Here is a 15,218-nt window from a genome sequence, read left to right on the forward strand (position 1 = left end):
TAATGTTAGTTGAACTCTATATGCTAATGTTAGTTGAACGCTATATGCTAATGTTGGTTGAATGCACTATGCTAATGTTAGTTGAACGCTATATGCTAATGTTAGTTGAACGCTATATGTTAATGTTAGTTGAATGCACTATGCTAATGTTAGTTGAACGCTATATGCTAATGTTAGTTGAACGCTATGCTAATGTTAGTTGAACGCTATGTTAGTTGAATGCACTATGCTGTTAGTTGAACACTATATGCTAATGTTAGTTGAACGCACTATGCTAATGTTAGTTGAACGCTATATGCTAATGTTAGTTGAACGCACTATGCTAATGTTAGTTGAACGCTATATGTTAGTTAGTTGAACGCTATGCTAATGTTAGTTGAACGCTATGTTAGTTGAATGCACTATGCTGTTAGTTGAACACTATATGCTAATGTTAGTTGAACGCTGTATGCTAATGTTAGTTGAACGCTATATGCTAATGTTAGTTGAACGCACTATGCTAATGTTAGTTGAACGCTATATGCTAATGTTAGTTGAACGCACTATGCTAATGTTAGTTGAACGCTATATGTTAGTTGAACGCTGTATGCTAATGTTAGTTGAACGCTGCATGCTAATGTTAGTTGAACGCTGTATGCTAATGTTAGTTGAACGCTATATGTTAGTTAGTTGAACGCTGTATGCTAATTTTAGTTGAATGCACTATGCTAATGTTAGTTGAACGCTATATGTTAGTTAGTTGAACGCTATGTTAATGTTAGTTGAACGCTATATGTTAGTTAGTTGAACGCTATGTTAATGTTAGTTGAACGCTACATGCTAATGTTAGTTGAACGCTATATGTTAGTTAGTTGATCACTACATGCTAATGTTAGTTGAACGCTATATGTTAGTTGAACGCTACATGCTAATGTTAGTTGAACGCTATATGTTAGTTAGTTGAACGCTGTATGCTTATGTTAGTTGAACGCACTATGCTAATGTTAGTTGAATGCTATATGCTAATGTTAGTTGAATGCTATGTTAGTCGAATGCTATATGCTAATGTTAGTTGAACGCTATATGCTAATGTTAGTTGAACGCTATATGCTAATGTTAGTTGAACGCTATATGCTAATGTTAGTGGAACGCTATATGCTAATGTTAGTTGAACGCACTATGCTAATGTTAGTTGAACGCTATATGCTAATGTTAGTTGAACGCTATATGCTGATGTTAGTTGAATGCTGTTAGTCGAACGCTATATGCTAATGTTAGTTGAACGCTATATGCTAATGTTAGTTGAACGCTATATGCTAATGTTAGTTGAATGCACTCTGCTAATGTTAGTTGAACGCTATATGCTAATGTTAGTTGAACGCTATATGCTAATGTTAGTTGAACGCACTATGCTAATGTTAGTTGAACGCACTATGCTAATGTTAGTTGAACGCTATATGCTAATGTTAGTTGAACGCTATATGCTAATGTTAGTTGAACGCACTATGCTAATGTTAGTTGAACACACTATGCTAATGTTAGTTAAACGCTATGTTAGTTAGTTGAACGCTATATGCTAATGTTAGTTGAACGCTATATGCTAATGTTAGTTGAACGCACTATGCTAATGTTAGTTGAACACTATATGCTAATGTTAGTTGAACGCTATATGTTAGTTGAACACTACATGCTAATGTTAGTTGAACGCACTATGCTAATGTTAGTTGAACGCTATATGTTAGTGTTGAACGCTGTATGCTAATGTTACTTGAATGCACTATGCTAATGTTAGTTGAACGCTATATGTTAGTTAGTTGAACGCTGTATGCTAATGTTAGTTGAATGCACTATGCTAATGTTAGTTGAACGCTATATGTTAGTTAGTTGAACGCTGTATGCTAATGTTAGTTGAACGCTGTATGCTAATGTTAGTTGAACGCTGTATGCTAATGTTAGTTGAACGCACTATGCTAATGTTAGTTGAATGCACTATGCTAATGTTAGTTGAACACTATATGCTAATGTTAGTTGAACGCTATATGTTAGTTAGTTGAACACTACATGCTAATGTTAGTTGAACGCACTATGCTAATGTTGGTTGAACGCTATATGTTAGTTAGTTGAACGCTGTATGCTAATGTTAGTTGAATGCACTATGCTAATGTTAGTTGAACGCTATATGTTAGTTAGTTGAATGCTGTATGCTAATGTTAGTTGAATGCACTATGCTAATGTTAGTTGAACGCTATATGTTAGTTAGTTGAACACTACATGATAATGTTAGTTGAACGCACTATGCTAATGTTAGTTGAACGCTATATGTTAGTTAGTTGAACGCTGTATGCTAATGTTAGTTGAATGCACTATGCTAATGTTAGTTGAACGCTATATGTTAGTTAGTTGAACGCTGTATGCTAATGTTAGTTGAATGCACTATGCTAATGTTACTTGAATGCACTATGCTAATGTTAGTTGAACGCTATGTTAGTTAGTTGAACGCTGTATGCTAATGTTAGTTGAACGCTGTATGCTAATGTTAGTTGAATGCACTATGCTAATGTTAGTTGAACGCACTATGCTAATGTTAGTTGAACGCTATATTTTAATGTTAGTTGGACGCTATATGTTAATGTTAGTTGAACGCTACATGCTAATGTTAGTTGAACGCTATATTTTAATGTTAGTTGAACGCTGTATGCTAATGTTAGTTGAACGCTATACGCTAATGTTAGTTGAACGCACTATGCTAATGTTAGTTGAACGCTATACGCTAATGTTAGTTGAACGCTGTATGCTAATGTTAGTTGAACGCTATACGCTAATGTTAGTTGAACGCACTATGCTAATGTTAGTTGAACGCTATACGCTAATGTTAGTTGAACGCACTATGCTAGTTGAAAAGGTTTTCTGCAGTAAAGAGAATGGGAATGTGCGGCTGCGTTTGTGTTTGATTAGTGAGAAGGTTTCCTGTCCTGCCGAGTTTTCCCACATGATATGAATGCCTTATTATCACACCAGATAATGGTCAGTGTGCTCAAGTTCTTAACCAGAGCCTTTCTTAATCCCCTCTATGATCCAAACCAGGACGGTGTAAAGTGGAAGACTGCAGTCGAGGCTTGTATCTGGGGAGTTTCGAACAGAGGGAAGTCTGATTTGATGATTGATGATTACATGGGAGTTAATCATACACTCACGGCATTGTCTCCGAATCAGTCATATCACTGTTTCTACATTGCATGACACACAGACCGGGTCACTGCTGATTGGAAATGTCATTAGCGGTAGTCTTGAAGGAAGGGGAAGTCGGTCATGTTTACACAAACACACACACACACACGTCTTTGCTGTCGAGGGTTCAGGTCCCAGGTGAATAGCCAGCCGTATGTCCTTGAGCAAGGCACTTAGCCTAATTCACCCTCCTCTCCTCTCATCTCATCTCATCTCATCTCAGTGTAGACCCTCAGCGCTCTCCCTGCACAGCTGTCTCTCAGCAATATGATCAGCTAGGATGCGTTTCCTACATTTAGAGCTGTAGGAAAGTAATTGTGGGTAAATGATTTTAAGGAGGTGCTTTCCGGGTCTGGGTTAATAGATGTGCATGTTTGTGGTCGGTGGAGTTTCCACACTAATTATCAAGCTTAATATAACAACTAGCCAAGTCTTCGACTCCCTCTGGGTTTATGAAATGATCATTCTGTGGACTCTAGTGCAGGAAATATACACAATGCCGACAATGCTCTGTCACGATGCACACGCTATCTCTTGCAGTAATTCACTTGCCGTATTTATGTATAGAGGGAAGCGGTGCGCCTTTTACTCGTTTTTTGGCTTAGACTTGCGCGTGTGCTTTGTACGATGGCGTGTGACAAAAATGCCAAACTTTAAGCAAGTTGTGCTCAAGCAATGGAAACTCGGTTATTTAACATTATTTAGACTCGCTTAAAAATGTTACCGAAACAGGGGGAAACAAACTCGGCAGCGTAGTGTCAGGGATTGCAAGGCGGCGGAAGCAAGCGCAGATTTTCACCGAATAAAGTGCAAAACGACAAAACCTGTGAAAACAACAACTAAACGTAAACGGTCTGCTGTTATTTATTTGTTGACGAACAAATTCCTGCTCACAAAAGGACGCCGATCATATCAGGACCGTCTTTCACACGCATTCACGAGGATCTCAGGACGAGCGACTGCTGACACTCTCACCTCATTGAGCATGCGTTCCTGTGTGCAGGTTTTAAATGAATGCTAATAAGAATTCCACGGTGCAGGTGCACTTTGTTCTTTTGTCCTCTTGTCCTTTCTTCTCTAATGCCCGTCCTTCTCTTTTGTCTTTCCTCATAGGTGTGGCACTTTCGGCGATTTCACTTCAAAGTGATTTATTTGTTTTGCTTCTTTCTTTCCTGCTCCCGTTTTCTTCCCTCGTTTAACGCCACACCTTCATCCCCATCGTGTGCCGTACACGTCGGATGTCTCGTCCCCGCACCACCCGGCGTGTTTCGGTGGTGTGTGTGTGTGTGTGTGTGGGTTCGTACTCCTCCGAACGGTCGACGGTCAAGTCTCCGAGCCGCATGCTCTCAGGATTCCCACTCGTCACACGGTAGTGGTGAATGCCTTCACAGGGAGGCCCAGGCCTTTTATTCTCCCCCGAGCTATTGTCATTCCCACACACACACACACACACACACACACACACACACACACAATGCAGCAGATGCGGAAGAAACTCACAGGACGAGATTCCTAAAATGCAAGTTAAATGCACCCACAGCTTTCTCAGCCAGTTTACATTTACATTCGCATGCGCTCACCGTCAGGTATTTCACGCCACGTTCACTCTCATTTCTCCCGCGTCAGAACATTAAACACACTTCACCTCCCCGCAAGCCTCACGATCAACCCCAAAAACCAGGAATAAACGGACTAAATGCAGTGAAACTAGTGTCATAGTAACCCTCCTCTTCTTTCTTCTCATTCTCATGCGTTTTATGTTCTCTCTCTTTTTCTCATCGTCACTCTGGCGGTTGCTTTGGTGGTCCTTCAAAGGAACAAGTCAGTTGTGAATACGGAATAAGTGTATAGGGTGCGTTGGAGGTGGCCGGGTGTCGCTTGTGAGAGTCGCGTGAGTCCGTGTCAAGGCGGCGTGGGAAAGCAGCCCTATGGTGAAGTCATTACGTCTCCCTATGAAGACATGCGCACACGCCGTGCCTCAGCTCTACGCCGTACCGCAGGACGTTCGGCCCAGAGTAACAGGAAACATAATGATGTGTACTGTAGTTTGATTATGTTTCTACGTAGCGTAGTTGATGACCCGGCACCACAGTACGTCAAATCTGTATACTAAATCGGTGAGGGATTATTTCACACTGCCCTGTGATGCAGCGGCTCAGAACGACGCACTTCACGTGTCTCGGCGGAAGCGCTCGTTATCCCTCACCCTCCCGGACCGGTAGCCGTTCGGTAGAGAGGTCGTGGTGGGCGGGATTTGGCAGGTGAACATGCAGAGCGAATGGAAATATGTGAATTTAAGCCAGCAATATCTATACCATACATGTTCTTTACCAGCAGCGATCCGTATCCGAGCCAGATCCGAGCAGGGACGTTAGGTTTGAACGCCAGTAAGTCCGACTGCAGCTCGGTCAGTAATGGTAAATGTATTAGCACCATGTGTTTTATGTGGCATTTGTTTTTTTTGTTTTTTTAAAGCAAACGTTCTCTTTCCTGTTGGTTTTACACTGAAATAACACCAGCACCTGTCGTTAAACCATCCCTGTGTGTGAGAACACACGGGGGGACGTGGTGGGGGGGGGGCTTATACATAAACACACGATAATCACATGTCTAATCCTCCAGTTCGAGGCCATGTCGGAGTGCTGCAAGAACAATAGCGTGTTAATTACAGTACTCCGTGCCAGAGTGAACGAATAGTGTACGTGTGCCTGAGAACAGGAGACGCACACGATCAGAGACCGCTTCAAATGCAGAAAAGCGACCGATTCATTCCCATTCCGGTTAAAACACGTTCACACGTGAAATGATGGTTAACTAGGAACGCGATAAGAATACATTAAGAATCCGGTTACAGTTAAGTCACACTAGTGTTACTGCATGAATCCTATCGTGAAAGGAGTCAACACCAGCAGTGCCGTGAGCGTGGCCTGCAGCGCGCACGGACATGTTCAGGGTAGGGTTCAGAGCGTCTCTCTTTGTGTTTGGTGTCGAGATGAAAGGAAGTCCGCTCAGACACTCGCACCTTCCTCTGCATTACTTCCATACACTGGTTACACACCGGTAAAGAAGCCTCGTTTCTACACAGTCCACAGCCAGCGAGGCAGACGTGGGTTGTGTGGGTTTCGGGTGACGTGTTAGGGGGGGAAGGGTGTCCCGCTTGTTGGCTCTAATTCAACCATCATTTGCAGCTCCATTCAGCTCCAGATTGAGGCTCCGATCAGCCCCTCCTGCCATTCACATCCTCCCACAGCCCCAACCCCCACCAGCCTGCTTCGTCCCAATCAAAAGAAACAGGGTCACCATGAATGTCTGCATTATTCAGGGGGTGTTTAAGCGTGTGTGTGTGTGTGTGTGTGTGGAGAGGTATGATAGTCAGTATATAGTGTAGACTCGGTGGCCATGTGCTAGCGCAGCAAGCCGGAGAACCTTGCCGTCTGTCACCGAGTAAAGCCTACGTGTGCCAAAACATGCACATTTGTCTTACTCTCCTTGTGAGGACCTTCTACCGACATAATTACGAATTCGACTAATGAGTGCTATGCTTACATCAAAGTCTAACTCCAACCTCCGTAACCAAAAGCAAACCTTCTGGCTCTTTAACTCTTCTCAAACAACCAAACAAAACTCTCCTTTCCTTATGAGCCCCCAGTCAAATGTCCCCACAAGGACCTTTGGTCTCCAAAAAGATATAAACACACACACACACACACATGCATGACTGCTGAACGTTCTGAATATTACACTGGCCTTACAAGTGTAGATGAAAGGGAGGAATCATTAATGGTACATTAGAAGAAGAATGATTTTAAAAGTCACACACACACACCCACACACACACACACACACACACACACATCAGTAGAGAGAGTTCCTTGGTTACCACGAAAGCACAGATGAAAAGAAGAACTGCACCCTGAGCCCCAAGGGTGTGTGTGTGGAAGGGAGGTGGGAGTGTTTCCCAGGGTTGGGCTGTGTGTGTGTGTGTGTGTGTTTGTGTGTAGGAGGGGCTGTGGATGTGCCTGTGGACTGTGATGTGATGGAGAGTAGTAGACACAGAGTTCTGAGGGAGATGAGTGAGGCAGCTTCACTCGTCTGGCTCTCCTATTAACTAGGAAGCAGCGGCAATTACACACACACACACACACACACACACACACACACACGTTGAAATAATGGTATTCATTGGGACTTCGCTCAAGTCTATAATTAAATACTTCAAAAGGAAGGGTAAGACGATACTTGTTGTTATTATTAGAGCTTTTTGCTACTCATGAGTTGTTGGTTTTTTGTTTTTTTTGGCATGATCACTTTTATCAGTTTAGGATACGACCTGTGTGTGTGTGTGTGTGTGTGTGTGTGTGTTCTCTCCAGCGTGGCGTTGAGTGGCTGTCACCAGCATCTGCAGCTCACAAATCAGTGTGTATTATACAGGAGTCGCAAAACAACGCAATAACAATATAGAAAGAACCGATGGTTTTGTGAAAACCCAGCACGTCTTCAGCACTACTGAACTAACTCCGTTCGAGCTTTAGTAGATGATTGGCTGGAACGGTCTTCTGTTGTGACACTTGTTTCACTTTGTCCTTTTGTTGCTGTTGAAGTCATTTATTTTCAATATTTTTAGAAAAGGTTTTTTTTTTTGTTTTTTTTGCAGCTACAGTTTGTTCACACGGTTCAGCTGAACATCTCCAGTTATTGTGATGGTAATTTCCCACCCTTAGCGCGCGTGCGTGTGTGTGTGTGTGTTAAGTCTCTGAAGCAGACTGCTTACATGTTGAGATGAACCGACTCGACCAGATGCCAAAAGATACTGTTGACCTGATTTGTTTCTGTCAATAATTTCCATTGGCTTGACTGGTAGATTCAGTAGATCTGTGCTGTGTCCAGGAGAGTGTGTGTGTGTGTGTGTGTGTGTGTGTGTGTGTGTGTGTGTGTGAGAGCGAGCTCTGGTGGATTATCAGGCTGCTGAATGGACTTTGCGAGCTCTGAGCTCAGACTGATGTGGAGATCGGTGTTTAGGACAATGCAGGTTTTGTGTGCGGCGGCGGCGGCGGCGGCGGCCCGCTCCCCTTTCAGCGCCTGCGCTCGGCTCACGTTTGTCTCGTTGTGGGTTTTTACTATTTATGCGAGGACTTTCCGCTGACCCGCGCGTTGCTTTAGTTTCGGAGTGAAACAACTCTACACGTGAACTTACCCCGGAGCTCAGAAACCAGAATGAAATCTTGTCGTTTTTCGGACAAACGCGGCGCCGTGTTTATGAGGACCTGCTCGACGTCCTCGTAATCTCAAAACAGTCATGTGTTCATAAACTTCTAGCTCCATTAGACCTGGAAGCCTGCTTCTAGACACACACACATGCACATACATGTTTCTCACCATGTCCCGGCTGTGCTGTGGCTGATGCTTTGATATTTATTTTTCGGGCATATCAAAAGACCACGATGCTTTTAAACTCTTTCTTCCCTAGGACAGGTGTGTGTGTGTGTGTGTGTGTGTGTGTGTGTGTGTGTGTGTGTGTGTGTGTTTTCTGTGTGAGTGCACATGATCTGTGTGGGTTTGTCGAGTGTTTGAAAAGCTGTGTGTGTGTATGTGAGAGTGTGTGTTCATGCAGTGTGATGACAGAACCAGCTGCTGTTGATAATTGTCTTGTTTGGCTGTTCACACATTCAGCTGACTAATCAACACACACACACACACACACACACACACACACACACACACAGAGACACACAGAGAGAGAGTAGTGTATGGGACTACAGGAAGCCCAAGTTTGGAGTAGTAAAGATACACGTTCTCGCTCAGTGCCCCGGTGATCCCTGGAGGAATGTATTTACTACACTGGGTTTAAGGATTTGTAGTCGTATTACCTGATCGGGTGTGTGTGTGTGTGTGTGTGTGTGTGTGTGTGTGTGTATGCTGCAGAGTGGTATGTGGTGTTATTAAACACGATATACATGTCTACCCTTCTGTCACAGTTTGTAACATCACCACAACAGGAAATACATGCACCTTCGTCGCAAACTAGAGCGAAACTGTTTTTTAATACACCGTGTATCGTGAAAATGCGTTAAACTACTACCTTCACGTTATTTCCCAGAGAACATCACCTGCGTTTTTATTCGTCGCTATCGTAGTATCTCGTAGTGAAGGTTACAAGTGGTTCAGTGGTACATTTATGTTTTATAAGGCACTATGATTGTAAAGTAGCTTAATTACCAGGATGTTCAACCAAACCGAAGAGTAGAAATACTCCGTCGGACGTCTCACACCGTGTAGTAACAGTTGGAGGAAGTCAGCTTCAGGACTGCTGCTTTGTACTTTTCGGTTCATACAGGATTACTTTTCGAATTTTTTCCTCTTAGCTTGTTTTTAGAAAACGACTTTGAATGGGTGAAATCGCCGTCGGCCGACGAGACCGTTTCGCCGTACCCGTGTTAGACCCTGCAGCGGTCTAACAGCCCTCTTGACCAGTGATTATTCGGCTTCTTAATGGCCGGGCGACACCTCTGACCCCCCCCTCCACAGACCCCCCACACACCTCCTACTGTTTACTGAACTCCTCCTTCCTCTCTCACTCGTCCGGCCAAGTGGTGTTTACATTTACATTTATTCATTTAGCAGACGCTTTTATCCAAATGAGGAAACACAAGCCAAGCGGAGAACAATACATGTAGTGCTACTGTACACGATCTTTAATCGAGTCCTAGAAGAAGCAAAGTGCGCAGAGTCGAGGTGTAAGTGCCAGAGTAAATAAATTTTTTTTAATGAGTTGGTTAGGTGTTCACGGAAGAAGTGGGTCTTTAGCTGTTTTGTGAAGATGGTGAGAGATTCTGTGGTCCGGATTGAGGTCGGAAGTTCATTCCACCACTGAGGGACAGATAGTGTGAAGGTTCTGGAAAGGGACCTTCGAGCCACGCTGAGTCGGTAGTACTAAGCGTCGGTCGTTGATCGATCGCAGATTGCGTGAGGGAGCGTAAGCCTTCAGGAGAGAGTTGAGGTAAGGGGGCGCTGTTCCAGACAAAGTCTTGTAGGTGAGCATCAAGGCCTTCAATTTGATACGGGCGGATACAGGAAGCCAGTGGAGGGAGATGAAGAGGGGTGTGACATGGGTTCTCTTGGTTTCCGCTGCCGTGCATACATAAACGGCAGGGTTCTTCCATGAAACGTTCACCCCCACCCCCGGACTCCCCTCCTCGGCTGCTCTTAAAAGCCCATTTGCAGCTTTAACACACGTCCCCGTGCTCCGACACTGCAGGACAGGTTGTTCAGGATCTCCTCCTCCTGCATGAAGCCAGCAGAGGAAGTGGGTTTTACAGCAAAATGCTGAAACGTTTTGGCTGTAAGTTCACGCCGAGTTCACAGACGGACAAACGCTAGCAGCATTCGCTGGCGTCGTGTTTGGATTTTACCAAACGCGATCGTAGTGTTTTGGTATTCAGTCCACCGTGTCACCCTGAGGTTTGTTTCCTCGATTAGTTTCGCATGGGAAGACTACTCCACGTCTCAGTCCACGTAACGTTACTGCACGTGTGGGGGTTGCGCGTTGAATACAACGTATTTGCTTCTTCATAGAATTTGTAGGTTTTACACCTGTAGGTGCTTTTGCTGTTGAACCATATCGAGCCATTTATCGCCGTGTATTACGTCAGACAATTTCACACTCTTATTAAGATGGAGACTTTGGGTTTTTTTTTTTTTTCCAAATCAAATCAAAGACGATGTGATTTTTTTATTTATTTTCTTTGTCCCGTAACCGTCGGTTTGTGTTCTGTCCGCAGCCGTGTCTAATCTGGACGAGGAGAGTAAGTGGACAGTTCACTACACGGCACCGTGGCACCAGCAGGAGAATGTGTTCCTGCCTGCATCCAGACCGGCCTGTGTGGAAGAGCTGCACCGTCAAGCTAAAGTCAACCTCAAAACATCGCTCAGAGGTGAGAAACCGACACCCGAGCATCTCGCGCCCCCTCCAGGACAAACTGATTCGTATAGTGATTGCCGACAGAGCATTGAGAAGCCTAACTCTTCTGTCTAAACTCGGTGTACATCTCACACGCTGCAGAGTTCGGCAGCTCGGATCCAAATTTCCATCCCGTGAGAGAGGATGTAGAAGCATGCATGTCTACACTACAGATCACGGTATAAAATATGCGGCATGTGGTGTAGCAGGTAGTGTCGTCACTTCACAGCTCCAGGGCCTCCCAACTAGAAAAAACATGCTGGTAGGCTTAACGACTGGCATCCCACACTGTGTGTGTATTCCCGCCAAATTCCACTGCAGCCTTTACCTGAATAGATCCGTTCCTGATGAATGTAATTAAAGTATCTTAAAATGACGTGATTAGTACAGATCTAAACATCCCACACCGCACCTTTAAAGTAGCCGTGCCCTAAAACTTCCACAGCACTACTTTTTGTGTAGGGGTCTGCCGTGCTGTTCCGCTAAATGCATTATTCAGCATGATTCTACACACACGCAGCAGGTAAACACACCTGCAGGTCGACCCCGCACTGGAGGAGGTCTGACGTCAGGTCGGGCGATCTGTCAGGACCGAACATGATCAGCAGTGAGTCCGACGGGTCTGGTCCCGAGTCAGTAGAGGTAACGTGAGCCGAGCGAGCGCTTCCCAGCTGGTCAGCGTGTGCAGTGACAGGTGTGCAGGTGAACTTACAGTGACGCTGAGGGAAGACATGAAGACGTTCTCTGTCTGAGGAAGTGAGACAAGACATCTTTATTACCACCACGCACGCTGACATCAAGAGAGAGATCAATCCTAGGTTCAGAGGATGGAAAGGAAAGAGTGTGTGTGTGTGTGTGTGTGTGTGTGTGTGTTCAGGGGAAAACAAAGGGTTGTGTATATCTAAAGAGGGAGCGGTCTCGTGAGTACAGGGAATTCATGTATCAGATTACCTGGTTTGGGTATCTTACCTCTATTCTCTTTGTCCGTCTCATGTTGCGTCTCCCCTGCTCCCGTCCTCTTTATTGCATTGTTCTGTTTCTCTTCAGTCCATACGGGAGTTTTTTGTGATTGTTGCGGCCAAAAATGTTCGATTTCTCAGTGTTTTTTTTTTTTTTTCTTCTTCCAATTGCAAGCTCCTCCGAATATTGCAGAGTTTGCATTAATTTCTGCTAATTTCCCGGACGGACTTCACTGTGAAGTGAACGAGGGCAGTGGCAGCTCAGTGGCAGCTCAGTGGAAGCTCAGTGGAAGCTCAGTGGCAGCTCAGTGGCAGCTCAGTGGCAGCTCAGTGGCAGCTCAGTGGCAGCTCAGTGGCAGCTCAGTGGCAGCTCAGTGGCAGCTCAGTGGCAGCTCAGTGGTAGCTCAGTGGTAGCTCAGTGGTAGCTCAGTGGTAGCTCAGTGGTAGCTCAGTGGTAGCTCAGTGGTAGCTCAGTGGTAGCTCAGTGGTAGCTCAGTGGTAGCTCAGTGGTTAAGACGTCGATCGACTGATCAGAAGGCCGCGAGTTCAAATCCCAGCACCATTGAGCCCTCGAGCAAGGCTTTTAACTGATGTACGAGATATCCGCAAGTCGCTGTGGATAAGGGGCGTGGCTTCGATGTAGATTTAACGTTGTGACTCGTGTATTCAGTTGAGGCGGTAGCAAACACTTAAAGCGATAGTTCACCCAAAAATGAAAACTCTGTCAGTTACTCATTGACGACGTTTACATGGACAGCAGCGATCTAATTATCGATCTTATTCTGATTTATTAAGACGATATTCTGATGAAGGTGTTTACATGAGTCGCTTGTAGAATACTCCTTTCGTGTTCAGGTTTGACGTGTTATAGAACGTAGATGGATTAACAGCACACGTCATTACGTCACCGCGCCACGCCGTCCGACGTCACTCCGGAATTTCACGTATCGACGTACAGTCGGTCTTCGTTATGGGACCGTATACAGTTTCGGGTGTTTTTATTTTTACGAACGCTTCAGGTGCGGTTAATTATCTGTCGTGCTGTACGCGCTAACAGACGACTGCGTGAAGCCGTGGGCTGCGTCCCAAACCGCGCACTTTTCTATTATATAGTAGCGCAGATACATGTATTTCACCTACTGTAAAGCAGGTAAGTACGCGGTTTGGGACGCGGCCGTGCTCTCGTTTGCCGTAAAACGGTCGAGCGCTGCCGTGTGTGTACGTGTCCTGTCGCACACTGCGGTGAAAACTCCCACACGATGTTAATAGTGTGATTAAGGCGTGTACGCGTCTGTAACGCACGTCGATAACGCGACTAAAACAGGAACACTCCACACGTCTTAATTCCATTTGTGTTTACTTCGAGTGTGACTTTAATCGGATTAAGGTCATCGATAATCTCTGTTCACATGCTAGTTTCTTAATCAGAGTATCGTCTTAACCGGGTTCATATCGGATTATCATCGTCCGTGTAAACGTACTGACTGTCATGTCGTCCCAAACCCTATTGGTTCATCCTCGGGACACAAACGAAGACGTTTTTAATGAAACCTGGGAGATTTCCGTCCCTCCATTTCCCGTCCAAGTATCCGAAACATTCAAGCTCCAATAACATCGTAAAAGTGATCCACGTGACTCCAGTGGTTTAATCCTGATTTTTATGAAGCGGTACGAATGCTTCGTACGCTCGAAACGCGGTGTTTATTCGCAAAATATCTTCGCTCCCGCATAGATCTCCGACGCGCGTCGACGAGAGAACCGCGACGCACGCGTGGTGCTGTTGATGCGAGACGCGAGGACGTGAAAGTGGGACCGTTTTCCGTGGACACTCTCCGTCTCACCTTCACTCTGATTAGTGGATATACTACTTCAGTAATTCAGTGGAATAATACAATACATTAGCGTTGAACTGACAGATCAGTGCTAATATTAACAGCCTGTTATCACCAACGACACCTAATAAATTCCTCTTGGGATGATGATCATTTTGCCTGCTGAGCATGTTAACACATGCAAGTATCACTGTATTGTGAGAGTATGTGTGTGAGAGAGAGAGTGTGTTTTGTGTTAAATTGTTTAGTGTGGTTATGAACAAGCTATGATGCCTTATTATAAGAAGGGACCTGGGCTGTGTCACCATATCCAAGTGCTGATGTACTTTATAAGCAAGTCACACACGCACAAACACACAATAATGCTTAAAGTAGACCTTAAAGCCTCCCATTTATGATGTTCAGGTGACTAAATGTGGAAGTCTGTCTGCGTCAGCATGTCTGGGGATGTCACCTGTCTGCTTTCATGGGAAAAATAATAGCCTTATCTCCATTATCTCCTTATCTCCTCGCTGACTTTCGAAGCTGTGAGAGTATCGGGGTGGATGCGAGTTACACAATACAGTAGCGTCAGTCTGATTATAGGAAAGGGTTCTGAAATCCGAACGTGTCAGTGTGCGTAGACACACTTCTCTGCATGGTTAAGGAAGGGTATCGTATCGTAGGAGAGCTGTCTGGACACCAAAGCGACGTCGGGTTGCCATCTGTAGCGAGCAGCACGGAGCCGAGACACGCTCCAGCGATCGATTCACACACTCCCACGCAGACAGGCTCGCAGGGGTAGACGTGAGACGTTCCACTTCACACGTTTGCATACTCGATGTGTTCTTCCACGTTCTCCGTTTGTCATAACCTTATTTTATGAACTTCGAGAAGAGTGCTGTTCTGTTTGTACCACTAGAGGGAGCTCACTGGACACTTGCACAGGCATCCCGCATTTTCAGGTCGCCTTAACAGAAATCACCGAGTATGTCTTCTTAGAAGTTTTACTAGGCACTAAGGTTCAACCCGAATCACTTTGTTCTGACCGAGCCTGTGTGTGTGTGTGTTTGTGTTTGGCAGATTGTGATAAGCTGAGGAAGGATGGCTTCCGCAGTTCCCAGTACTACTCGCAGGGCCCCACCTTCTCAGGCTCAGGCCACTCCCGCAACAGCCAACTGGAGGACGAGGATGAGGATGATGTTGATGATAAGGTGAGACGCTGTGGCTCATGCAAACACCGTCAGCTCTGAACATCATAAGACTGAATAGTCACAGTGTCAC

The 15,218-nt window shown here is 45.0% G+C and overlaps 1 protein-coding gene across 4 annotated transcripts in view; it reads left to right on the forward strand.

Annotated features, from left to right (window-relative positions):
- The window catches only part of nhsl1b (NHS-like 1b), an 85,916-nt gene that overhangs the window by 54,361 nt on the left and 16,337 nt on the right, over window positions 1-15,218 (forward strand). For 3 of the 4 annotated variants that reach the window (XM_017455795.3, XM_017455797.3, XM_017455796.3), the window contains exons 2-3: window positions 10,986-11,138; window positions 15,018-15,148. In XM_017455795.3, the coding sequence (XP_017311284.1) occupies window positions 10,986-11,138; window positions 15,018-15,148 (284 nt within the window). The remainder of the gene's footprint in view (window positions 1-10,985; window positions 11,139-15,017; window positions 15,149-15,218) is intronic. The other variant, XM_053675577.1, reaches the window with a different exon arrangement.

This window comes from Ictalurus punctatus, chromosome 25 (assembly GCF_001660625.3).
Source record: "Ictalurus punctatus breed USDA103 chromosome 25, Coco_2.0, whole genome shotgun sequence".
In the NCBI taxonomy this organism is placed as follows: Eukaryota; Metazoa; Chordata; class Actinopteri; order Siluriformes; family Ictaluridae; genus Ictalurus; species Ictalurus punctatus.